Source organism: Poeciliopsis prolifica, unplaced genomic scaffold (genome assembly GCF_027474105.1).
Source record: "Poeciliopsis prolifica strain line A6 unplaced genomic scaffold, Auburn_PproV2 SCAFFOLD056, whole genome shotgun sequence".
In the NCBI taxonomy this organism is placed as follows: domain Eukaryota; kingdom Metazoa; phylum Chordata; class Actinopteri; order Cyprinodontiformes; family Poeciliidae; genus Poeciliopsis; species Poeciliopsis prolifica.
The window spans coordinates 288555-312792 of record NW_026562431.1 but is presented as its reverse complement, the minus strand read 5'-3'; the positions used below and the strand labels follow the sequence as shown (position 1 = coordinate 312792).

The window sequence follows — 24238 nt, the reverse complement described above, 5'->3', positions numbered from 1 at the left end:
AACTATGCCAGAAGCTATTGTAGATACTATGTTGAGACTATGGCTTCTAGACAGTGATCATTTATTGTTTTTGTAATCTCTACTTTTTTCTATTTGGGAGTCTCTTTCTTGAGACAATACAGTGACGTTTTGGGTAACAACAAATGAGAAGATACAAAACATAAACAGGACAAGTTAAAGGACTTATTCAACAATTAAAGTTTATTGACTTCAGTTAAATCTGTTATTCTCCTAATTAAGCCAACCTTTGGATTGATGTCTCCCCCATCGCCTCATCTGTGGTTCTCTCCAGGTTTCAGCAAACTCTGCCTTTATAGTTTGACTGATCATACAGCAGCCAGTGGTCATCCATAACATGGCAGACGCTGAATTCAGACATGCTGAGCTTCTGCTGGACATTTGAACTGTTAGCCACCAGCTCATGCATTTGGTCAAACATAGCAAACAGCTTGTAAATTCTCAGCTTGCAGGAGCCATGATGCTGACATGTAGAAAGACTCACTGCCTCATTCATTGAAACCACTCCCTCAATGTAATACTTCAGCTTTAAACATCTCTGAACAAATTCTTCATTTTGTCTCATTTATGACCTACCTGAGGCATCAAAAGCCAAACTCTGATACAGTCACTAATCCCAACCACTTTGATTGTCAGAGTAGTCTCCTCCCATATGGTAGTACTGGTTGCCCATTGACCATTAAGCAGCCATGATGGAGTGCACCTTTTGAAGAACATGAATACATCGCTGAGGTATTCATGACGGTGGCCTCGGAAAATATGATCTATGAAAGCAAACACAAATAATGTTTCACTCAAGTAAGAAATACATAGGTGAAGATTTAAAAAAAAAACTCAATGCTTGGTTTCCATTACCTTTTCCATGGTCTTTACAACAGGGTATACTACCCTGCTGTCTAACAGGGTATACTACCCTGCTGTCTCTAAGTCAAACCATGGTGCTTTATAAAAAAAATGGGAAGCTGTGTGATTGCACAACATTAACCATTGTCATGCAAATATTTCCCACAGAGTGATGATGGATCTGGGATGGGGTTCTCCATCCATGCATCCCATATTGTACTTTGTCTTTTGTTCATCACTATTTTTACTGAACATAACAATGTACAACAGAAAGTGTTTGCAGGAGCATCAGAAAGAAGAAACTGACATTCAGTCGGGCTGAGGTAATGTTCTGTATCATCTACCTGCTGATGTGGGCCATCATAATCTTGATAGAAAAGCTTACTCAGATCAAGTCCACCCCATGAAATCATTAAAAACAGAGGAGAAAACGTCTGAACTTCCTGAAGCCTCGGTCACAAAATGTTAGGTGTTGCAATAAAACATGTGCCTCACGTGGGCCTAGATGAAAATTGTAAACAATCATATGTGTCAGTTTTGCAATTTTTTCAGTTTTGTTCTTTCAGGACTGGGTGGTCACAGACTAATTTTATTTTTTTTTTCTTTCACAATTAACATTCTGGAATCAATGATTTCGCCTTATACAGTCTATTTTTGCCCCTAAGTAGTTAAATAACAGTTATCTTTATTAATTTGATCAGTGCAGATAGAACACATGCGCAATTTGACATGAGATTAATGTTAGAACTGGCTCTTTGCTGAGCCTCTGCATAATTTTAATTCAGTGAGGTATATTTATTGTTGATTGTACTTGGCAGCCTGGCTTAGGTAGAACTGAAACTGTTTGTAGTACAGCATCTGATATTGGTGATGGTGGTGTGTCATTGTTCTATCGCTGTGTCTTACAACACTATTAAAAAACAAGGCCGATATCAACATTATGATAGGACTATTAGTAAAAAAGAAACTGATGAGATGTTTAATAACTGTGTTTTTCTTTAGTATTCCCTCTTCATTGTGGTGGTGGTGGCTACAACCTAAGGGACATTGGAGACTCCTTTTTGTAACTGCTTCGTTAGAAGTGAGATAATGTATGATGATAGGTGAACATATTTATTATTTGTTTGTTGCTTTTGTTGAAGTTTTTCTCAATTCAAAGAGACAATGTTCTGCATTATACTAGTAAAGTTTTTTTCTGGAAATTAAGGCTAAAATGAATATAAATATGACAAAAAACAGTCTTCTGTGCTACCTATATTCCCCTGCAGTAGGTCAATAGTCCATAATGCGTCTGATGGAGCCAACTCTGGCGCTCCTGCCGCCCCACTCACTGAACCTTTTATACTCTCCAGGTCGAATCAGATACATCTTGCCTCGATAGTGAGGGTGCTCATAGAAGAGCCAGTTCCCCTTTCGAACATTGCAAGAGAAGATATTGTGAATGTTGAAGCGGTCCACTACACTGGGACAGTCGTCCACCAGGTCCATCATCTGGCCACCAAATTCAATCCTCTCATACAAGCACATATTGAATGAACCAGGCTCCTAGGGTGGAAAGGGAGTGAAATTATATATTACATAATGTCATCATAATCAAACAGCAAGTAACCAAATGTTGCTTTAAAGATGGCAGCACGTTGTAGTAGCTCTGTTGCTTTGGGACAGAGCAGACTGTACTTCTTGAGGAAGCTGAGAGCCTTCAAGATTTGGAACAAGATGCTACGTAAATGAAGACCGTAATATAGTCTGTCATCGTCTTTTGCTGTCGCAGCATCAAAAGCTGGGACTAAAAAGGCTAAGGAAGATAACAATCAAAACAAAACATAAAATCAAAGACTCCTTCTGCTCTGTGAACATCTGAATATTATTATTATTATTATTATTATTATTATTATTATTGTTATTATTGTAATGGGAAGCTGAATTATTTATAACATCAAGAAAATTACAGAGAATCCTGAACATCTTCTTCATGAGACAGTGAAGAAGATGAGTATTTTCAGTCAGAGGCTTCTTTGGATTGTTGTAATACAGACTGCTAGAGGAGATCCATCCTGACAATAGTCATCAGCATCTGCATCAACTCTGAAGAAAACTGGACAATATGATTCACGTCAAATTTCTTTGTACAGCAGAATTCAGGCAGTTCAAAGTGCCATAAAAACATCATACAGTAATCAATTGTGAAACAAGCAATAAACCTTACATTTTGTCAAATGCCATCAGCAAAATGATCAAAATGATCTTCCCACATCAAATATATTGATCAATGTTCCAGTTAGGGTATTATAAATCAATTGCAACTCCAATCAAACGGGTTTTTAGTCTTGATTTAGAGGAATTCCTGGTTTGTAATTTTCTGGAAGTTGGTTCCAGATTGTTTAGAAGCTGAATGCTGCTTCTCCATGTTCGGTTCTGGTTTTGGGGCTGAAGAGTGGACCAGAATCAGACAACCTGAGAGGTCTGGAAGATTGATACAACAACAGCAGATCTTCTATTTAAAGGGTGGCTCTTTCCAGGAAGTCTTTTGATCGAAACAGTTCAGTGATTTCTAACTGAAACATATTGCAAAGCCTATTCTCTGAGCTCCAGTGAGTCAGTGGAAAGACTTTAAAACTAGGTCATCTAATCAACTTCAATATGAAATTCAACTAAAAGTAATCGCTTGAGGCTGCCTGGTGAAGTATTTGTTAGCAGTGCTACCTCCCAGCAAAAAGTTCTTGAAATTTAAATCTCAGGCTCATCATTTTTAAATAAATGTTTTCAAACATTTAAGGACTATATTTTTAGAATAATCTGTTCAAGGTGAACTTAAAGGTCAACAGACCTATTTACAGCTTCTAAAGTTTTGATTATGTTTTTTTTCTACTGTTCACATTGTAATAAAAAGTCACTTTCTATCCCACCTAGTTTTTGTTTAGTGAAACTAAATACTAGTTACTAAATCAGGAAGTTAGTTTCCCACAGTGACACATATATCAACTGTGAGTGCATCATTTTAGCTGCTGGACAATGCAGTATGTTATGTTGACTTTCCCCTCAAACAGCAGCTCACCGTGTGGATGTGGCGACAAGAACCGACAGAGTCGCTGACACCCATCCAGTGGTGGAAGTCAGGATACTCTCCTTTGCTCAGGTAGTACTGGTTCCCAGTGTAGTTGGCTTTTTCGTAAATCATGAAGCAGCCGCTCTCCACCCTGATGGAGCTGCACCGGCTCAGACTCCTTAGCAGATCTGCACAGTCTTTGGAACACTCAAAATGGTGCCCAGCGAACTCCCTGTTCTCATAGAAGACAATCTGCACGTGGAGAAAACAGGATGACTCACACTATCACGCAAAAAAAGAGAGAAAAACTTCAAACAAGTAAAATGAAGGTAAAATTGAAGTTCTTTACCTTCCCCATGCTGTTTGCCTCACCTGCCCTGCCTGCACCAAGCCTCATGTGATCTAGGCCAGCATTTGAGGACGACCGTCTGAATGTAAAATGCAGAGTCTGCATGTGGCATTCATTTTGTTCCAGCCAAGAATCACAAGTTTTTGTCTATCCCTGTTGTACTAATCATATGTTTTGGAATACGCTAAAATAATATGTAAATGTATGAAATATGTGTTATATAAATTTGTGCCTGCAACCAAGTCACTTTGTAACATGTGTTGGGTTATTGAGCTCATGCTTTAAACTTTTATCACCAGATAATCATAAAGTGCTGCATATGCACAATATTTGGCCCTTCATGTTTATTCTGATTTCCTTTTTAGTTACCCTTCTGAATTTCAGAACATCAACCAAACTGGCTCTTTGCTAGAGCCAGTTTGGCTCTCACAAAGTACAAACAAATGCACCAACCTTTTTTGTCCTCCTGGATACATGAAGGCCACAAACAGATGAACAGACATTCTTTTTCCAAGAGAGCAGAAATCATAATTTAATAACTGCTTGGACTTACATTGGAGCATAGAATATTGCTTTCTGAGATCTTTTTGCACACTTCATGTTGTCAGACAGGTTCGATTTAAGTGATCTCTTGTTTCCACAAGTCAGACAGCATAATTATTTGTAAAAGTAAATGTAATTTTCAACAGGAACATGTTTCAAACAAATAGAAATTAAGACAGGCACTAAGCAATGCAGTGTACATAAATTGTACAGTGCATCTGGAAAGTATTCACAGCGCTTCACTTTTTCTGCATTTTTGTTACGTTACTGCCTAATTCAATATTGTATTAAATTATTCTTTGCACATATGTACAGTCTTTGGTCTTCATGATGGTCAACAAATTTTCTCTATTGTACATCTGAGAATTTTGAAGAATAGCTGGAATCTTACTTAGTTAAATTGCAGACAGAAGACTTTTTCTCATATTAGTAGCCAAATTAACTTTTCCAGAAATATTACATGTAGAACTGATGGCAAAGAGTTGGCACTATCAGAGTAACTTTGAGTGTAACTCATTCTACAAATTAGTCAGGATCACGCTATAAAATCAGGTAAAGAAACTCTCCTAATTATATATTTTCATCATGAAGTGGAATTAAGAACAAGAAAAAGCCTTCATCTTGATTTGGATTTTTCAGTCATCCACCTGTCTCAGTAAAAGGAGTCTGGCATAAAGTTTTCTGCTGAAGACACCGAATTTCTACAATAGGTAATGCTTTAGAACATGATATGAGTCAATCCTGGGAGTATTTTATTTAGTGCTCTGGTCACAGTCAGAATATCCAAGCATGTTACATCTTCCTGGAAGAAGTCGCCCTTCAAATGAAAAGAGCAAGAGCAAAATTGAATCCACTTGAGCACTGACGCCATTTTCATCAACATGTTAAATATGGCAAAGAGTTGGCATTTTATGAGAACCCTGTCTTAGAGATCCATCAGACGTCTGATGGAGCCAATCCTGGAGTTTGCGCCTTTCCATTCACTAAAGCTCTTGTACTGGCCGGGGCTCAAGTAGTAGTGGCGCCCCCTGTAGTTGGGTTGCTCATACACCAGCCAGTGGCCGTCCAGGATGTTGCAGGAGTTGAAGTTGGCAAGGTGAAAGCGACCCATGAGGTTTGGGCAGTCATCCGTTAGCTCCATCATTTCACCATCCATGTCGAAGTGCTCGTACAGCTGCATCCTAAAGCTGCCTCTGTGCTGGGGAAGCATGTTGGATGGAACCAATAAGAACACATTCATACTCACATTAAGCCTGGAAAAAATCGACATTTCTGAAGGTGAGAGGTCTTCACTGTTTCTGAGAGACCATTAAAGCTCTTAATAGAACTAATATTGTATTCCATTTGAACCCAAAAGGTGGATATTTTCCAGATCATTGTGCGTCATTTGCTTCGAATAGTAAACTCATCTGGGTGAAACCTGTAGCAATGAACTCTGACCTGAACCTTCAGAGACACATAAAGATAGTTATGTGTCTCTGAAGGTTTGGAATGCTGCTGCTGTTTTTCCTAAAAATAGGAAAAGTAAAGTCCTTACTCAGGCTTTAAAATACTGCCGTTAGTTTATAAATCACTGAACTATTTAGCACCACAATATATTAAAGACTGGAGGCAGACAGCTCAGGTGTTCTCGTTCTGTTCTGCTCTGCATCCCCACAACCAGAACCAAACAATATTCAGTTTCTATGTCCCATTAAACTGAAACAAACTCCCAGAAAATTGTAAAAAAATAAAATAAGTAAAAAGACAAAACAAAACACACAACAAAAAAAACCCCGCTGAAACACTGAGTTTCTTGATGGTAAGATTTGACAAATTATAATGTTTACTATTTGTTTCATAATTAAGTTTATATAGTGAGATACCTTATTGCTGAAATGTGTGATACAAATAAACTTTATTTGACTAAAGGTTGCGTCATATAAAATTATCTGGTACCTCCATAAAGATACGGATTCTGAAACACATTCAAATTAACTTGAAAACATCAGTTAAAATATATCATTATAATTATGATTCATCTTGGTTTTGGTAGATATCAGGCCTGCTCTGGGTGCAGATTGTAGGACAGATGTCGGGTAAAAGAGTCATACAGATCATTGTCCAGATTCAGTCTCCTAAAGTTACTTTGGCTTCAACAGTTATGGAAGCCGCTGCTCCTGCTTCTGAAGGGAGATAAGACTTCATCTAGAAAACAAATTTCTTTCTAGAAAAACAAAACTAGTTTTGTTCCATATTTTTAAAACAAAGTGACAATTTTTACCCCCATACTTACTTTCTTGCTGTCTAACTAAATATGCCAAAAGTTCTTAAGAATTACTGAGAAAATTGGATTTCTGGTAAAATTCTTATATTTGTTAAACGGGAGTAAAACAGCCCGGTTGCTTTGATTGGCTGGTACGGGCACCACTCTGCATCATCTCAATTGGAGTTGAAAAAGGAAATATTTTTCACAGCAGAAAATAAGTAATCATTATAACCTGATCTCAAAGCCAGCCTGTGGTGTATAAATCTACACCTTGCTGGTTTAAAAGACAGCTTACCAAGGGGATCATGAGGCACGACCGGACACAGTCATTCATGCCAGTCATGCCCATGAAGTCGGAATACTCTCCCGTTCTCATGAAGTACTGGTTCCCCATGAAACCGGGTCGGTCGTAAATCATGAACATGCCGCTCTCCACACGTATGGAGCGGCAGTGGTCAAACATTGAGTGCAGGTCAGCACAGTCGCTCATGCACTTATAGTGATGGCCTCCAAAGTTTCTGTCCTCATAGAAGATGATCTGATGGAGCAGAAGAAGTCATCCTGTCAGCATAATCACAACATGTCATCGAAAAAGTGGGTCTTCAAACTGAACACAGACCTTTCCCATGATGGCTACTGTCAAAACCCAAAAAAATATCTTTTTATACCAGGAAGTGTCCAACTTTATATCCATGGGGAAGGATGTTCAGCTGCATGTTGTGATTCAAAGCAGGTCTGATGTCAGCAGACCACAGGAGTCTTTTCGCTCCTGTATTCAGCAGAAAGCAGGTTCTAGCAACAGCCACAGCATGGACATGCACTGGAACAGTCACTGCAGCTTGTTTACACAGCCTATGTTTGCTTTGAATACATTGTCTCCATCACAAGTTAAAAAAGAACTGTGGAAGGCCCTCTCCAGTTCCTCCCTGAGGCCCTGGTATTTCTCCAGTTTCTCGTGCTCCTTTTTCCTGATGTTGCAATCACTTGGTATTGCTACATCTACCACAACGGCTTTCCTCTGTTGTTTATCCACTATGACAATGTCTGGTTGGTTCACCCTTACCATTTTGTCTGTCTGGATTTGAAAGTCCCACAGGATCTTAGCTCTGGCGTTCTCCACCATAACAGAGACTAATGAGCTGATCTACAACTCAGCATCAGGGATCCTTGAGATCCTTGAGATGCTTGGCTATAAAAGCAACCATGAGACCCAATAATATATATATATATATATATATATATATATATATATATATATATATATATATATATATATATATATATATATATATATATATATATATATATATATATATATATATATATATATATATATATATATATATAAGGATTTATCTCCACAAGCCTCTTCTTATGGTATGAAGAAATCTCAGAATTACAGCAAATCAAACAAGTTTAGGGAAACAGAACTATGTTGTGTTGTGATCAAAATAAATGCTGGAAATGCACAAAATTCCTCTTTGTCACAGATGTAGTAAATCAGATAATTTTGAGACATGTATTCACCATAGACAAGAAAATCATTTACAGCAGCTCATTTTATTATTTTTTTTCTAACAGCATCCAGCACCTTCGTCAGGTCAGCTCTTAGCACATTCTGTTGTTCATATTAGTAACTCAAAGGATTAAAACTCTGTGATCCTGCGGAAAGAGCCAGTGGTGGCGCAGGTGGCCCCCCAGTCATTGAACTTGCGGTACTCGCCAGGACTCATGAAGTACTGCCGGCCACGGAAGCTTGGGTGTTCGTAGAGGGTCCAGTAGCCATCCAAGACTTTGCAGGAGTAGATGTCTCGGCTGCGGAAGTGCTCCTGCACGGACTCGCAGTCCTCGCTGAACTCCATCATCTGACCTTGGAAGTTGGGCCGCTCATAGATACGGATGCGGTAGGGGCCCTCACTGGTCTGCAGGTGGAAGATAGAAAATGAAAGGAGCCTTTTGGGTCTGTGGCTAACAGCCTGACAGTCAATCATCATGCTTAGTCATCAGCCAATGTTTATCCATTAATTACCTCTCCAGGTAAATCCACATTGGTTTAAAATGTTGGAAGAATAAACAATATTGTTTTTGCTTTCTAAATTGAATATGTGAAAACAGGCCAAAATACCTATTTTGACTCCTAACAGCATAAAAACAGTCATCAGGTTGAGCTCTCAAAGTAACCTCACATAGGAGAAGGTACGGCAGGAGCAGATGGTGTCATTGTAGCCCATCCAGCGCTGCTTGTCAGGGTACTCTCCTCTGGTCAGGACGTACTGGTACCCAGTGTAGTTGGGCTTCTCGTAGAGCACCCAGCAGCCACTCTCCACCTTAATGGAGTTGCAGCGGGTAAAGTGGGGGTTCATGTCAGGGCAGTCGGAGTCACACTCATATGAGTGGCCCTGAAAGTTACGGTCCTCGTAGAATATAATCTGAGTCCAACAAGAGGAGGAAGAAGAGGAAATATTCAGATCAAACGTGCCGAATATGTGTTTTTTTTTTTTCATATTGAGTTTTCTTTCATTCTACACTCGAAACACCAAATTATTTCTTCTATGTGACATGAAAATCCACAGGACAGCGTGACAACATTGTATCTAAAGCAAACAGAAAAAGACAAGAGATGAATGGGAAGCTCTTACCTTACTGCTCATCCTGAAAAAAGTGCTGGAGCCGATCACCAGCTGGATATGGTGGTCTCACAAAGCAGGAGCAGAGCCCTGCTATATAAACCTCAGATCCTGCTTTAGCTGTTTTTTCAATGAGCTGGGATTTAACGAGCTGGTACTACTGCCAAAAATCTTGATCCTGGCCATAGAACCAAAATCCCTGAATCATCAGGACAAAAGTCCTAGCAGGCGAATTACTGACCAACTCTGACCTCTTTATTGATACCAACATCAGGAACACATTTTATCCACCCATCTAGCACACAGGAGTTTAATCTTTGTTGGAGAACATGCCAGAGGTCAACAATAACTGTGCAGCTGGTGGAGTCCAACAGAAAATGTGACTTTGGTGACATGATATTAGAGAGGTGCTGTGAGTACATTGCTGTTTGTTTATTGCTCTACATAGAATAAATTTAGACATTTTGTGTTAGTCTTTCATTGGGCCACACAGGGTAGATGTAAGTTTAGCTCCATTATATTATACAACAAGTACAGCCATTTTTTTTATTTAGCAACACTGAATCTGACTAAACAGCTACTCTAAGCAATTGGGGAAAGACAAAATGTTGATGTGATGGGTTTGTACGCTTCTTAGACTAAAATATCAAAGTAAATGTCAAATATCCAAATTCTGTCCTCTGATTGAACAAATCTGAAATTTAAGTGTTTGATCATTTACATGTGATGAAAAAAAATTGGGGGATTTTGCAAGAACTCAAATGCAAAGCATGAAGTGACAGCATGATTTTGTGGAGGGACTGGTGCACTTCACATAGGAGACAGGGTCATGAGAAAACGTTATGGAGAAAGCAATATCTAAAGACATTACAACTTGGATGGAAACTGATGACTCCAATGCTCATCAGCATTAGTCACATTTTGGCTTAGAGACAACAAAGTATGGAGTAACTATAACAAAGCCTTAACCATAGTCCAATAGAAAAAATGAGAGCAAAGCTGAACGTGTGTGAAAGTGAAGTGATTCTAGATGTCTGACTTAGTTACATCAGTTCTGTTGGGAGGAATGGGCCAGAATTACAGAAAACCATTGTGAGGAACATTCAACCAAAGTCACACAGCTGGATGGCAGCTGCAGTCCTGCAAAGACTCTTGTGAACCCTCATAGTGCTCAGCTGCTTCCTGATGACAACCACTGCTTTCCTGTGGGGTAGAAAGCAGAATGAACTGTTTACACCAGCAGAGGACAGCAGAGGACTGAACTGTGAAGTGCTCACGCTGAGAAAGAACTCAGCCAAAGACGGAGATGAGGATAGTGGAGGAACGGGTCTCTTTGGGGCTTTCACTTTTGCTTGCTCAGACAAGCAAAAGTTCAGCTGATCTTTTCAGCTTCTGATTTGCAAGATTTAGAAAGAGATATTGTAACATATTTTTAGATCAGTTAGAGAATATAAAATCAACATAATGTCCTCATGAATGGAAGTCTTCTTTCTTGTTTCTCTAATTTCAAAGGGAAGTTGTAATAATTGTTTTAGTACTGACAAATTTTGAAGATGTATTTTTCTTGATCTACTCTGTATTACTATTCCTTTGAGAAGTCATCCTGCCAAGCAGCAAAGGCTCTCAGTAATCACAAGCATCTATTTGTTTTTCACTGTTATTTTCCGTTGTGCAGCTGAGATTATAAAGCTTGGATGGGTTTGGTGCAGCAGCAACAGTTATCGCATGTAGTAGCTCCACAAGGAGTGGAGGGCTATAAATACTTTTACTCCATTAAAGCTGCAGTATGCAACTTAAATATATATGGTAATGTCATGACATTACTATGTCATCACAGTATATTATGAGACAGATAATCTGTGAAAAGATAGATTTCCTCCACCTCTTAGAGCCATCAATGCTAAGTGTGCTAATGGCAGAGAAGCGACCCACCGTTACAGGAAAACCGTTTATCCGCTGTCATCAGTGGTCATGTTAACTACCTTTATAATTCACATCAAGCTCTGCTGACAGGCAGAATCTGTAGTAGCAGAGTACAAGTTGGTGTAAGGGAGTGCTGCGCACACACAAACATGACTGACAGTGCTGAGACCCGCCTCCTGGCTCTGAATGATTGTTTCTCTGGAAGAAAGCAGAGGAGCTTAATTTTTTTCATGCATTATCTGTCTCATATTCTCCTGTCACAATATAGTGACAGATATGTTTTTTAACAAAAAAAACCCAAACATTTTCATATGACCCAACTTTAATAACTCGTTATCACAGGTTAACTATTCTTAATATTAAATTAAAACTCGCTTGTTTAAGTTAGCTTGTGGTGTTGACCTCTGCTTTATATTTTGAAGGCAATAGAGTTTCACAAGACTTATGCAACAAATCCCTTTCATTTCAATCAAATATTTATAAACTAGCCAACAAACAAATAGAATCAATAAGTCAATACATGAAAGTCAATACATGAAATAAAATGAGCTATAACATTCAGACGTACTATGTCTCTTGGCGTGTTGTACAGCCTTGTAAGATCTGAGCATGGCAAATGGATGCTAGGACAGAGTGAGGGGGCATACAAAAAAAACATTTTGTACGGCAGTACAAAATGTTTGACCCCTGTGGTTCAAAAGAAAAAATAAGGACTGAGGATTTTTTTTTTTTACTAAATAAAAAATAAAGCTTTCTAATTTTCTATTTTGTATAAATGTTTAAGTAACATCAGTGTGAATGTAAAAATTATCCAGAACATATTTTGTATCTTGGACTGATGGCTAGGGAACAAAACAGCTGACTTACATCTGTACAGAGCCAGGCTTTTCTCCACTGGCAGTCGGCTCTGAAACGCACACAGTCCTCTCAACATGAACAATGACCTTTTGCTGCTGCTTGCAAACATTTATTTCTACTGTTTCTTTGCTGCCCACCAGCTTCACTGCACACTGCTGTGAATTCATGTTTCACAACTGATGGAATTTATTATAGACCGACCATGACAGATACAAAATTTATGTCAACAGTGACTGAAGGCAAACCTAAAAAGTTAGATCTTAACCATAAATCCTTATTCAGCACTGTACCAACAAAACAGTTTGTGAAAAGTCCCAAAGATCCAATTCAGTAAACTGTTTGGTTATATGGTTTAACATTTAATTCCTGATGCTTTGTTTCCTGTCACTGGTTTGATCCCTTACTGCTTATACACGAGTATGTTTGCAGCTTCTAGGCTATCAGATACGATGCAGTACAGTGACACATATATGCCTCTATGTGTCACTGTACTGCAATGAACCTTACTAAAGCAATAGGCATTCTCTCTAAGCAATTTTGGTCTTTCAGACTAAAATTCCCCTAAATGTATTTATATGTAACAGCTATGTACTAATACCAAGCTCACCTCAAAGGTCTTTAACCTATAATTTTCATGTATAAGCTGATCATCAGGCCCCACTTTGTCACAATCAGTAAGTAGAACAAAAGGGTCAATTAAATATTTTTAAGTCTGTAGAAGATTATTTAAATTTGCAAGCAGATGGTCACATCAATCACCCTGACGGGTCATTCTGTTAATGTGTCTTATAAGTTAATAAATCCTATACTTGTTTGATGGCAGTTCATTTGATGTTTACTCAAAGTAGCATGTAAGGTGCAAATATATTTTGGCTAAGAAAAACTTTTAATTATACAAACTTACTTACCATAAGATGAGAGAATCATTGCTTCTCGCCATATGCGATTTGGATGCTAAGGACTTCCTAAGTTACATATGGCTCCACTGTGGTGGGAAGGGAAGGAGATGTTGTGTTTAAAAACTCAAATATATTCAGAGGCAACTTTTGCCTGAATTCTCCTGTCCTCACCAATAACAGCCAATGATCACCATTTTAAAAATAGTAAAGTATTGTTTAATTAGTACAACATTTTATTTATTTTCCTTTCATTTTACTCCCTCAATAATAAATATGAATAGCTCATGTAATAACTAAAATAAATCATGGATGAAAGACGCAGAAATAAGTATGAACATACATCTCCCCTCATTCACATAAAAAGAAAATCAGCTCTACAGCTCATAAGCCTATTCATTGCAAACATTAAGTCACTCATACTATCACTCATTCATATCACAAATGGTATATCAATCTGTTAGGCCACCAGCCTGTTTTCCCTGGCTGCTGGGGAAAAAAGCCAGGGAAAATAATTTTGAAGGAATCCCTGAATTTTAGTTCATGTATTTCCTTTATCTTTAAGTAAACTGAGTTTTAGTAGCCTGCCTCCTCCAGTTCAATTCTTGATGATGTATTTATTTTGCATTCTTCTATAGTCTCCTGAGAGATACCTGTCTTTTTTCCAGTTTTTATTCAATTGGAAACCTCCTGGTTGAATGAAAACAGTTTCAATTCTAATTTCCTGTTGAGATGAGAAGTTTTGGTGTTAACATGACTCAGTTATGTCATGTTGCTGGGAGTTGGAACATCAAGTGTTGGGATCAGAAGGATTAGAGGTAGAATCATGAATGGAATGATGGGTTATCAGGCAGTTGGTAGAACATGTGACAGTTGGTGACAACAGGAGGTGACCGACACCAGACACAACTTGCTTTGAGTTCTCCAGATCTTCTGACCAACATAATTACTTCTGTTTGGATGGCAGAAAGAATTTCACCCGTCATTTTTAATATTCCTGTCACAATATGGAGTTTTGAGATTGACTTACATGAGTAGTTGAACATCTCTCTTCAGTCACCTTGTCTCCATTTTCAGAGTGAAATGTTTATGCATCGGTCCTGCAGACACAGTGAAATGAAAACTATTTTTACACAAAGTGAGCAATTATAACTCCCTGATATTAAAATAATGGAACATTTTAAAGCAAGAATGTCCTGGGATTAAACACTTTTCTTTTGACTTTGCTTATTCTCCCTGTTGATTGAAAACAAGCCCCTTTTAATACACTTTGCTTTGTCCAGAGGGCCCGGGTTCTCAGCTATCCAGAAACAATTGTTTCCTGGAGGTCTGGACTCTGCTGAAGTTTCAAATTTCACTCAGTTGCTCACATTCATCAGTGACGTATGTAATCCACCAATTAGATACTATAAAGTTTGTCAAAAGTTGCCTGGAGATTAAACAACCATCATTCACTGTGAAAAGAGAAGAACAAAGCAGCCGAGTAGAACAAAGCAGCTGTTAACTTATTATTCTGAAGCTTGGCCAATATAGACTGAATAGTTTCCTTCACATCCTCCACTGTCATTGGAGAGGAGGAAGTAAAATACTCCTGTCTTTGTGTTCTATGTGCCATTTTGTTTTACTACATTGCATTGAATGTGTGGACTTACTTGATTGTTACCAACATCTAGTCAGAATTTCAGGTAAATGGCACAACTATAATATTTACTGAAAGAAATAGGGATGTATTCAAAATGGAAGAGGAATAGGACCAAAAACAAATCCTCTTTTGCAATTTAGTGCTTATTTTACCAGCTATAATAGTAAACATATAGACCGAATCAGAGACTGCTGCGATCTAATTGATGCTCAGGCTCAAACATAAAATGTAATTGCTGTCAGGTGAAATTGTACAAAGCTAAAAAAAAATACTTATGACTGAAATATTTACATCGAAAAGAAACAGGAACGTTTCTAGTCGCATATAATTAAAAATGAGCAAGAAAAGTGAAAGGATATGAATACTTCCTGAAGGTAAATAGAGTTCTGAGTTTAACAGGTAGGAGACCTGATCTCAGTCAGATAGAATTACCAAAAACAGCAACAAACTCAAGTTTAAGTTTTCTGATAAACATGTTTAATAATAGAAAAAAAAACTATACAAGCTTCAACAGATCTAATATGTTAAGATTTATACTCACAACACAAGCTGATGGACCAAAAAGTGGAGCTGGGAGATCTTCACTTAGCATGCTCACACAGCAAATCCTAAACATGGTTGGCTTAACTGAGACTTTATTCTGTGCAGCTGAACATCACAGGGAGTATCGGGTTATCAGCTTCCACTCAATTATTTACAGCTGGCCTCCCATCAGGAGCAAACAGCTGATACATCCCCAATGACAATGATGTAAAAAATCTAAAGTCTTAACACCACAAATTTGAACAAATTCTGAACTAGCATTCTCTGTAGGAAACTAGAACACTGGATTTATCACAAGGAAAAAGTATTTGTTGTTGTCTGTCCACAGCCCACCCCACTGTTTTCTTCTACTCCTTCGTCTTCTTCGTCTTCTTCCTCCTGCCTTTAAACACCGGAGAACTCAGAAATGTGGTGTCTGTGAAATCATCTCCACGCCTAATTTTCCTGTTGGGGGAGGGGAAGAAAAACAGAAATTCAGCACTGTGTTCCATTTTCTCTCTCTCTTTTCTTTTTAAAGACAAACACAAGTCTGGATAATATGACCAATCATAACACTAGTTCTAGTAATGATAGGTTGGTTATAGCTAACTTATTGATACAAATAAAACCTAATTTCAGAAAACAAATTACAAAAATGTTCAAAATTCATCAAGTTAAAATTAATTAAACCAGGGTCAATTTAGCCAGATGATTTATCACTGCACTCTTAACTGGCACGGTTTAAAGCTCAGTTGTGAGAACGGTCCAGTCAAAGTCCTGACATGAAGCCAACTGGAATTTGCAGAGAGACCTGTCCAAAGAAGTATGTAAATCTGGGTTGAAGGGGCATTACAGAATATCTAGAATGTTTAACCAGACCTGTGGTCTGCTGAAGCAAAAGTCAGAAACATAGACGGAGCTTTGAGTAACCAGCGTCACTGTAGCACTGATCACATAGCCTGCGTTGCTCTCTGAGTTCCTTTCAGTGGGACCTGACGTTCTCACCTGTTCAGTGGTGGCTCCTTATAGGAGACCACACAGTCCTTTCTCCTGCTTCTTCCTTTATTTTCACCATATGGGTTTGGAAATGTGTTGGTAACAGTTGTTAGAGTTCTTCCTGCTGCAATGCACAGCAAAGCATTAGCTGTCAGCTAAACCAAAGTCAGACAAGGTTAGATTTTGTGTTTACAGTATTCCCTTATTGGGGTGAGTCTACCCAGAGTTCACAGGTAAACTCTGATACCCAAAGAACATCTATTGACAGTGGAGGAGACACCCACCTGGTGAGGCTCTAGTTGACCCCTCAGTCACCACCAGCCTGCATGATGGGCTCCTTTTTGGAGAGTTGGGTGCAGAATTGGATTCTGGGTCCAGAGTGCTGAGCTCTGCAAGCAGCGATGGTGGATCCACATCCATTATCAGAAAGCTGACATCCTGATGATCCATCTCATCATTAACAACCGATGTCCTTGTGTTATTGCTTTTGTCCTGACATGTCGGTCTGTGGATGACAAATGTCTCCCTTAGGTTCTTGGTTTCGGCTGCTGTGTGCAGCTTTGTCTTCCTTTGTAGTTTTGAAGCATTCCTGCCTTTGGAGTCTTTAGGATCAGGTGGATTTTCACCAATGTCATAATGATCATGGCTGAGGAGCATCTGAAAATCCTCTTTACCTTCCTTCCTGACCTCCAGACTGTAAGGGCTGCAGACAAGAAGCTCATCACGGCAGATGGGATGCAGACCAGATTCATCTTCAGATAAAACCTTTTTACTGCTTTTCCTTGTTTTTCTCTTTCGCCTGGAGTCGTAACCATCAGCATATTTCCCCAGTGACGATATCATCCTGTTCCTGGAACCTCCTGCTTCGTCTCGTCTGGATTTTTTAGATGTTGGGTTCTCTGAACGGTCACATTCATCTGCTGGCAGGACTTCCATGTTATGCTTTGATGTTTCCACCAGAGGGCGCTTTGAAGTGCTGTTGGTCTCTGTTTGCTGATTTGCCTGGAAATATCCAGAACTCTGAGACAGATCGTCTAGCAGCTCCTCAGCTGGGCAGTGGGGCTCTCCAGGAAGCATCATGTCACAATCCAGACCCAGCGAGTTACTGTTCCTAGAAAGAGAGATGACAAAAGTTTCTCTGCATCTCGGCCTGTTCTGCGTTTTCCTCCTGGCTGCAGGAGGCTGATTCTCCTCTGACCCGAGACCTGCCTCCTCCACTGGATGGAATATGTATTCATATGGTGGAGGTGGCTCTGTTTTTTCTGCTTCCTCTTCATCATGGACCTTCTCCGGTTTGGACTGTTGGCTCTCGTCATCATGAGGCAGACGGACTGACGAGGTCTTTTGAATGACCATAGAGCGCCTCCTTACTTTAGTTCTCGAACGTCTGTAGGTGATTTTAGAACTTGGTGAACCTTCTTCAGGTTCACTGCCCCCAGCCTTCAACAAGGTAACTTTAGAATTGGAAAAATAATTATTTAAATCTTGTGAGACAGTGTCACAGCTGTCAGTATCGCTCTTGGATGTCTTCTGGTGACTGCCAAGCTTGGGGATGCGAGATGTTTTCATATTGTTGCCGCGTTTTTTCGGTAACTGTACCTCAAGAACTCTTGAGTCTTTATCTTCTGGTTTATTTTTCTGAGTAGAAATTTTCACAGGTTCCTTATTGGTCTGTGGTTGAAACCATTCTGGACATCTGGACTGGAACCCACCTGTTGACTCTCTGTGCCTTTTGTCTCACAGGAAGGACCTTTCTTCTTGGCTTTGGTTTCCACGGTGACAATTTCAACTGCGTTACTCAATGTAATCTCCATTGATGTATTGAGAAGCACTGTATTGTCAGTTCTTGCTAACTGAGACTCAACTTCTGAGGCTGACACACTTGGAGCATTACGTCACTAGAAAGGGATGTTGTGGAGTTTCCATGCGTTTGATTGTGCTGAGGACAGAGGACAGAGTTTATTTGAGAGCTGGACTGGGACAACACTCTGGACAGGCGCTCCACTTCACTCCTCAGGCTGCTGCGGGGTGGACAACACGATCCTGTCTGAGTGGGTTGAACACGTTGACTAAAACGCCTTTCCTCTGCGTTTTCTGGGAAAAGACATTCATTTATAGTGAGGCAGTACATATTTGAAACACTGCACTGAATGATGCCAAATTACCCACCATGAAAAATATCAGAGGAGTTGCTGCATCTGGTTAGGGCACTTAAAACATCCAGATGAGGGTTTCCTTTGAGCAGACCTGGTGTAGCTCTATGTTTTTGTTGTGACAGAAAAGATTCCTTAACATTTCAGGCCTCCTGTGTATAAGATAGAAATACAGAAAAATATAACTGTCAGATATCATTTACGTCCACTGAAACTACAACACCTACAAAGGACACAACAAAAGCAAACGCAGGAACTTCTGACCGCGCTGCTGCATCGTTCTCTTTGTTTTTATCTGTTGGGTAGTGGCAGCCCTCTGACAGTCTTGGAGAATCCTGAGGGAAAACACATTTTCAGCTTCAGCAGTTTCAACCTATTGGTCTTCATTGAGGTTTTGTAGATTAGAAGTCAAGCTTTGGGTTCCACTGCAGGGGAAATAAATAGACTCCTCATTGGCATTCTTCCTTATATGGTACTGAATACATTGAGACCAAACATTTCAAGTCATACAGTTTAAAAGATAATTATCTTCAAAAATAAATTTCTTCAAAACTTCTGTTTTTGAAGAAAGTTACAAAAAAAAAAATCTTGGGAAAAAAAATAAAAAAAGTCAAACGCGGAAGTTAAATTTCTGTCTGTATTCGGTGTATGTAAAGTTGTTGTTTTCAACAATAGTGAAAAATGACAGGGATTTTTTTGTGCTTTTCCACACATTTTTTTTTCTGAGTAGTTATAGACTATAAAATTTGTTCATTTTGACTTCAAAAAACTTAAAAAAACGTTTTACTTTTTTTTACTATGACTAGAAAATAACAGAGGAAAAAGCGTAGTCGGGTGAAATGTGGACGATTAACCTCCAGACACAGGCCAATCCATTCTGAGCATTTGGAAGCAACTTCAAGTTCCTGAGATCTACCTATGGACTTTGAGATGTATTTAGTCAGTGCCTCTCCTCAATGTAAGTGGAGGAAAATAATCTGAATTATTTCACCTCCACTTACATTGAGGTGAACAGACAATTGTGGAGTAAGTAACCCACCTGTTGTAAAAGAAAAGAAGATCTGAGTCTGGGAATTGGAATAAATCATAATAGTCACAACTTCAGTGTAAAAAAAACAAACAACCTTGCATGTCATATACATCATGACGCAGTCAAAATCAGAGGATGTAAATTTGATTAAAGTCACATTTAAAAAGAAAAACATAATCTTGTGGTAAAAAAATATAATCTGATTGGTGACTCGTCTCTTACGTCATCAGAAACTAGTTCTGCCATCATGTCCAGCTGCTGTAGAGTGTTATTATGGAGATTTCAAGATGAGCATCTGTAGGAGCAGAACAATAACAAGTAGTGAACCAGATAATGGTCAAACTAAACTCCACATCAGCTGATATATCACACTCACCAGTTTCCTTTGGTTGTGTTTCTTGGTAGCCAGCTGGAAGCAGAGATCTTTGACCTGTTTTTGCAGGAGCACCACCTCCATCTCAAGCTGCCTGCTCTTCTCCTTTTGGGCCTGCAGAGCGAGAGCCAGGGCCTTGTTGTTGGTCTTCAGGGAGACCTTGAAGAAGGAGGAGGTGTCTGGTGTGAAAGAAATACGGTGTTATCACTACTCAAAATCTGTGACAGCCGCAACACAATGAGATGGAGACTAACCCAATTCAATTTCAATTTATTGATCGCAAAAATAAATTAAATAATTAAACCTACTGATAATTTTGTTTTTGATCTTTGAAGCCACAGCTGACGTCTGCTTCGATGGTGTCATCGTTTTCCTGGGAGGCATCTTCAGACTGATGGATTAAAAAAACAAAAAAAAAAGGAAGGCAGAGGCTTTAGCTTATTTAGCAGTACTGAAACAAAAAGATACAAGACATGTTAAAACCATCAGACTCTAATGTTTCTTTTCTCATCTCTCCATTTAGCATTTAATATTCAGCATTAAAGGCTTTTTATGCACATTTTGAAGTATCGCGTTAAAACAACTGTCAAAGACACACCCAGAAGCACGAATAGCAACGTTTAACCAGGAAAGGTCCCATTTCACCCTAAATTAACACTCCACCATGGCTTGTCATAAATTAGCCAGCTGGTGGTTTCTGTCCTAACTTTGTCCAGCCTTACCGTCGATGAAAGTCCTCGAGTTGCAGCGCTTATCTTCTAAAAAATGAAAATCTTAGAAGGGAACGACACAAACTACTGTATTCAAGAATGTATCAGCTTTGCAAGCCTGTAATTGAAGACTGACAACTTTTTTCAAAAACAAACAAAAAATCCGCCAAACTTCCGAACATGCGCATTAACTAACTGACGTGAACTTCGCCATTATCTTTTTCTTGTTGCTGCCATTATTGTTGCACTACTATCATCGCTTAGATTTTAATATTTATTTTCCCTCTACCTCTCCAATGAGACCATTTTTAATTCAATATTTTTCTTTTTCCTTCTTTACTATTTAACTGAGCAATCACATTATTACCACATTATTTCCTATTCAAACTTTTTACCCCTGACTTTAGTTTAAATTCTTATTTTGAAACTATTTATTTTTAGTAATATTTCTGATAAATTACTGAATATTTTTAGGAGTGAAATGAGTAGTGCACCATTTTAGGGTTCACGTAATGGCTCTGAATGCAGCTGAAGCTGTCTGTTCTCAGGCTATAGTCTGTTGACGCTCGGTGCTTGATTAGTCAGGGCTGGGCTTGCTGCTTGTTGTTTTAAGGGAGTCGGCTTCTTCTTCCAAATGTTTGACAGCTGCAGCCACTTCAGGAATTGGAGTACTCCTCTGCTCTCAGTTATGTCAGCTTCATAAAGTTAATAGGTAACCTGCTTGTTTTACATTTTGCTTTTACTCTTCACTGACCAACGCAGATGCAGCTTCCCGACTAGTTAGCACTCGAAGCTAACCACATACAGCCTGATAGGCATCAGCGGCTGCTAACATTAGCCAACCCTCAGCTTAGATTAATAAGCTTTCTTGGCTGCTTCTGCGAATTATAAGCCTCTAAGTCATAACATTATCTTTAAGTTGTCATAAAAGCAACCCATTATGAAAGTCTGACACTTTCGTTTACTCGTACAAATCTAATTGAATCTGCCCCGTTTCGCTTTAGTGTCTCTGTTAAAAACCAGCGTGTGAGGGGTTTTCTGTCAGCTCCCCTGGTGACTCAGAGACCGTTCGAGCCGGGTCAGGGCGGTGCTTTCTCTTTTCCGGGTCTGGGACTTTGCTATAAAGCTTCGGTCTGTTTAGATCACATGATAAGGTGAGCGGAGTGTGATGCCTTTTACATCGGCTTTCTCTGCACTGTAATCCAAGATGGCATGCATTTCCAACTCCAGCTCTATTGCCTTTTTCAGAAGGTAAGCGCTGCAGAATCTCCAGGACACGCGTTTCCTTTTTGTTTCAGTCGAGCACACAGGGAGCAGGGGCATGAGAGTCTCAATTAACTGTCAGCCGACCGCTATTGAAGAGGGCCACCAGTTCCTGTCACGAGTTCAGATCATCTGTGGAACAAAAGGGCGACGGGGGGCCTTAATCCACGTGATGGGATGTGAGAGCGAACTGGATGGAAAACTGTAAAGTTGGAAAAATTCACTCGTTTCTCTTTGGGGAAATTGTTTTAAGGAAGTAGAAAAGAAATGTCACTGTTTTGAAACCAGACATGCCTTTGTCTAGTTTCAACACAGAGCTCATACTGGGCAAAGTGATTCCCTGCTGAACGGGAACATTTTCTCTTCTGGTTACTGCCAGATATTTCTATAATCTGGAAGCAAAATGTAGACCTGGGATGAAGTATTTCCTCCTAGCAGGGCTGTGGAGGATGAACTTTGTCAGTGATTCATGTGAAGCTGAAAATCAGCAGTCCTGCCAATGCCACGAGATCGAAATCTCTGACTACTTCTTAATAGCGAGATAGAGCTACTGTCTGGTGTTAATGCCATCTTCAAATATAAAAAAGTAACAGAATACATAAATAAACAACTGAACCTTTGCTCTGATTGCGCAGGTAAGAGCAGTACCAAATGCATATATGCTTCTTGTTTTTAAAGGTTTCCTATTATTGTTTGTCCAATTAACACACTTCGAGATTCTGACTGGAGCTCTTGCTTTCTCTGCTTCTGTAAAAATCTGGAATCTGATTTCATTACTTTCCATGTCTAGATATATGTTGAAAAAGTCACATTTCTGTCTTAGCAGTGCAGAGCAAAAGCTTGAACTTCTTCACAGCTGTGTCCCTGTGTGTTTCCTCAGCAGCCGGGGTGGCAGAGACATGGCTGCAGATGACAAATCCTCATCGTCTTCGACGGAGTGGAACATCGAGCCGCCGGCCTCCTCTCCCACCAGCCCCTCACACCTGACCCACTTCAAACCACTGACTCCGGAGCAGGATGAGCCTCCGCTCCGCTCCGCCTACAGCTCATTCGTCAATCTGTTTCGTTTCAGCAATAAAGGTAGGGTTTGGTCCCAAAGCTAAAGCTCAGAAAGTGTTTTTGGGTTCGCTTTGCAGCTCTGTTAACTCTTGCAAATGTATACAGACGATTTGGAGCTAAAAAGTAAAGTGCTCAATCTGTACAATGAACTGTAGAAACACACCTTCTACGGAGTTTCACCAGGACTGCAGACATATACACACTTCAATAACAATACATCTCAACTTTTGGATGGAAAAGGGCAAACAGCTTTTCCACAAGGTCCTGGAATGTCTCTGCTCTACAGAATGTCGTTGCTACCAGTGCAGCTGTTCAGCATCATCAGCAGGAGGAGGGTGTGAATTGATCTGCATGCACAGTAAGGTGAAGACTCATGGATCAGGGCCTTGTGACTAGGCTTTGAACTAGTCACAAAGCCATGACTAGGCTTTGAACTAGTCACAAAGCCATGACTAGGCCGGCTGACCCTCTACCTTTCCCTTATTGACCTGGGTTCAATATGGGAAACGTACTGCTTTTTTTTTTAATTATACAAAAATCTATAATATGATGCCTGGAATCAAGGGAAATATGTGATTATAATAATGTGGAAATATTTCTAAATGGTTTTGTTGAAAAGAGAAAAGAAACACTTATTCTTACTGCTGCTAAAATAACATGTTTTTTCAATTATAATATTATCAACGGCATTAATATAAATACTTAAAATATATCAATTCAAGTGGAATTCACAAAAAGAAAAATGTAGGAACAGTGTTCACAAATGTATGGCACATCAAACATTTTATTATAACAACCTGTTTGAGGGCGAATGCTCAGGTAGCTAACCTGTTGACCAGACATAGTGTTCCAATATTATGATGGTGTTTTTTGTGTTGGATATAATTTGAACAGCCAAATTATTTTCCTGTTGACAAGTAGCATTATTTGAGCCAGCTGACTGACAGTGCACAGCAATAGTTGTGTTACTCTGTGTTAGTCACTATACGTAACATAGTAAGTATATACACACAGTAAGGAAAGTGATTTACATGTCCTGCATTTGTAAATAACAGAGTATGTGATTTCCATACACAGGTTTTCTTTTCTGGCTCGGTCTTAATCCAGTCATGGATGAAGAGAGGAATCACAGAACAGAA

The 24238-nt window shown here is 39.3% G+C and overlaps 5 protein-coding genes and 1 long non-coding RNA gene across 14 annotated transcripts in view; 1 reads left to right on the top strand and 5 right to left on the bottom strand.

Annotated features, from left to right (window-relative positions):
* Window positions 1-1415: 1415 nt before the first annotated feature.
* Window positions 1416-4292, bottom strand: LOC129379130 (gamma-crystallin M2-like). Its single transcript, XM_055059742.1, has 3 exons — window positions 4257-4292; window positions 3917-4159; window positions 1416-2406 (listed from the first exon to the last, which is right to left on the bottom strand). The coding sequence occupies exons 1-3, from the start codon at window positions 4263-4265 to the stop codon at window positions 2134-2136; spliced, it is 525 nt and encodes a 174-aa protein (XP_054915717.1). The 5' UTR covers window positions 4266-4292; the 3' UTR covers window positions 1416-2133.
* Window positions 4293-5528: 1236 nt separating this feature from the next.
* Window positions 5529-7761, bottom strand: LOC129379127 (gamma-crystallin B-like). The gene is made up of 3 exons (XM_055059739.1): window positions 7667-7761; window positions 7343-7585; window positions 5529-5997 (listed from the first exon to the last, which is right to left on the bottom strand). The coding sequence occupies exons 1-3, from the start codon at window positions 7739-7741 to the stop codon at window positions 5725-5727; spliced, it is 591 nt and encodes a 196-aa protein (XP_054915714.1). The 5' UTR covers window positions 7742-7761; the 3' UTR covers window positions 5529-5724.
* Window positions 7762-8588: 827 nt separating this feature from the next.
* LOC129379128 (gamma-crystallin M2-like) lies at window positions 8589-9892 on the bottom strand. Its single transcript, XM_055059740.1, has 3 exons — window positions 9687-9892; window positions 9234-9476; window positions 8589-8969 (listed from the first exon to the last, which is right to left on the bottom strand). The coding sequence occupies exons 1-3, from the start codon at window positions 9696-9698 to the stop codon at window positions 8694-8696; spliced, it is 531 nt and encodes a 176-aa protein (XP_054915715.1). The 5' UTR covers window positions 9699-9892; the 3' UTR covers window positions 8589-8693.
* A 5719-nt stretch (window positions 9893-15611) lies between these two features.
* LOC129379125 (shugoshin 1-like) lies at window positions 15612-18173 on the bottom strand. 2 transcript variants are annotated; one of them, XM_055059737.1, is made up of 3 exons: window positions 16796-18173; window positions 16521-16635; window positions 15612-15980 (listed from the first exon to the last, which is right to left on the bottom strand). In XM_055059737.1, the coding sequence occupies exons 1-3, from the start codon at window positions 18078-18080 to the stop codon at window positions 15884-15886; spliced, it is 1497 nt and encodes a 498-aa protein (XP_054915712.1). In that variant the 5' UTR covers window positions 18081-18173; the 3' UTR covers window positions 15612-15883. The 2 variants fall into 2 exon arrangements, with proteins under 2 accessions (XP_054915712.1, XP_054915713.1); XM_055059738.1 differs by having other exon boundaries at window positions 16521-16632.
* Window positions 18174-18183: 10 nt separating this feature from the next.
* Window positions 18184-19977, bottom strand: LOC129379129 (uncharacterized). Its single transcript, XR_008608147.1, has 4 exons — window positions 19917-19977; window positions 18929-18999; window positions 18681-18816; window positions 18184-18605 (listed from the first exon to the last, which is right to left on the bottom strand). It is a non-coding gene; the product is annotated as an uncharacterized LOC129379129 (long non-coding RNA).
* A 1364-nt stretch (window positions 19978-21341) lies between these two features.
* The window catches only part of pikfyve (phosphoinositide kinase, FYVE finger containing), a 32441-nt gene continuing 29544 nt past the window's right edge, over window positions 21342-24238 (top strand). For 4 of the 8 annotated variants that reach the window (XM_055059852.1, XM_055059847.1, XM_055059850.1 and 1 more), the window contains exons 1-2: window positions 21782-22028; window positions 22921-23120. In XM_055059852.1, coding sequence (XP_054915827.1) covers window positions 21985-22028; window positions 22921-23120 — 244 coding nt within the window. In that variant the 5' untranslated portion in view covers window positions 21782-21984. Of the gene's footprint in view, window positions 21490-21781; window positions 22029-22920; window positions 23121-24238 lie in introns of those variants that run through there. The other 4 variants (XM_055059851.1, XM_055059846.1, XM_055059848.1 and 1 more) reach the window with 3 other exon arrangements.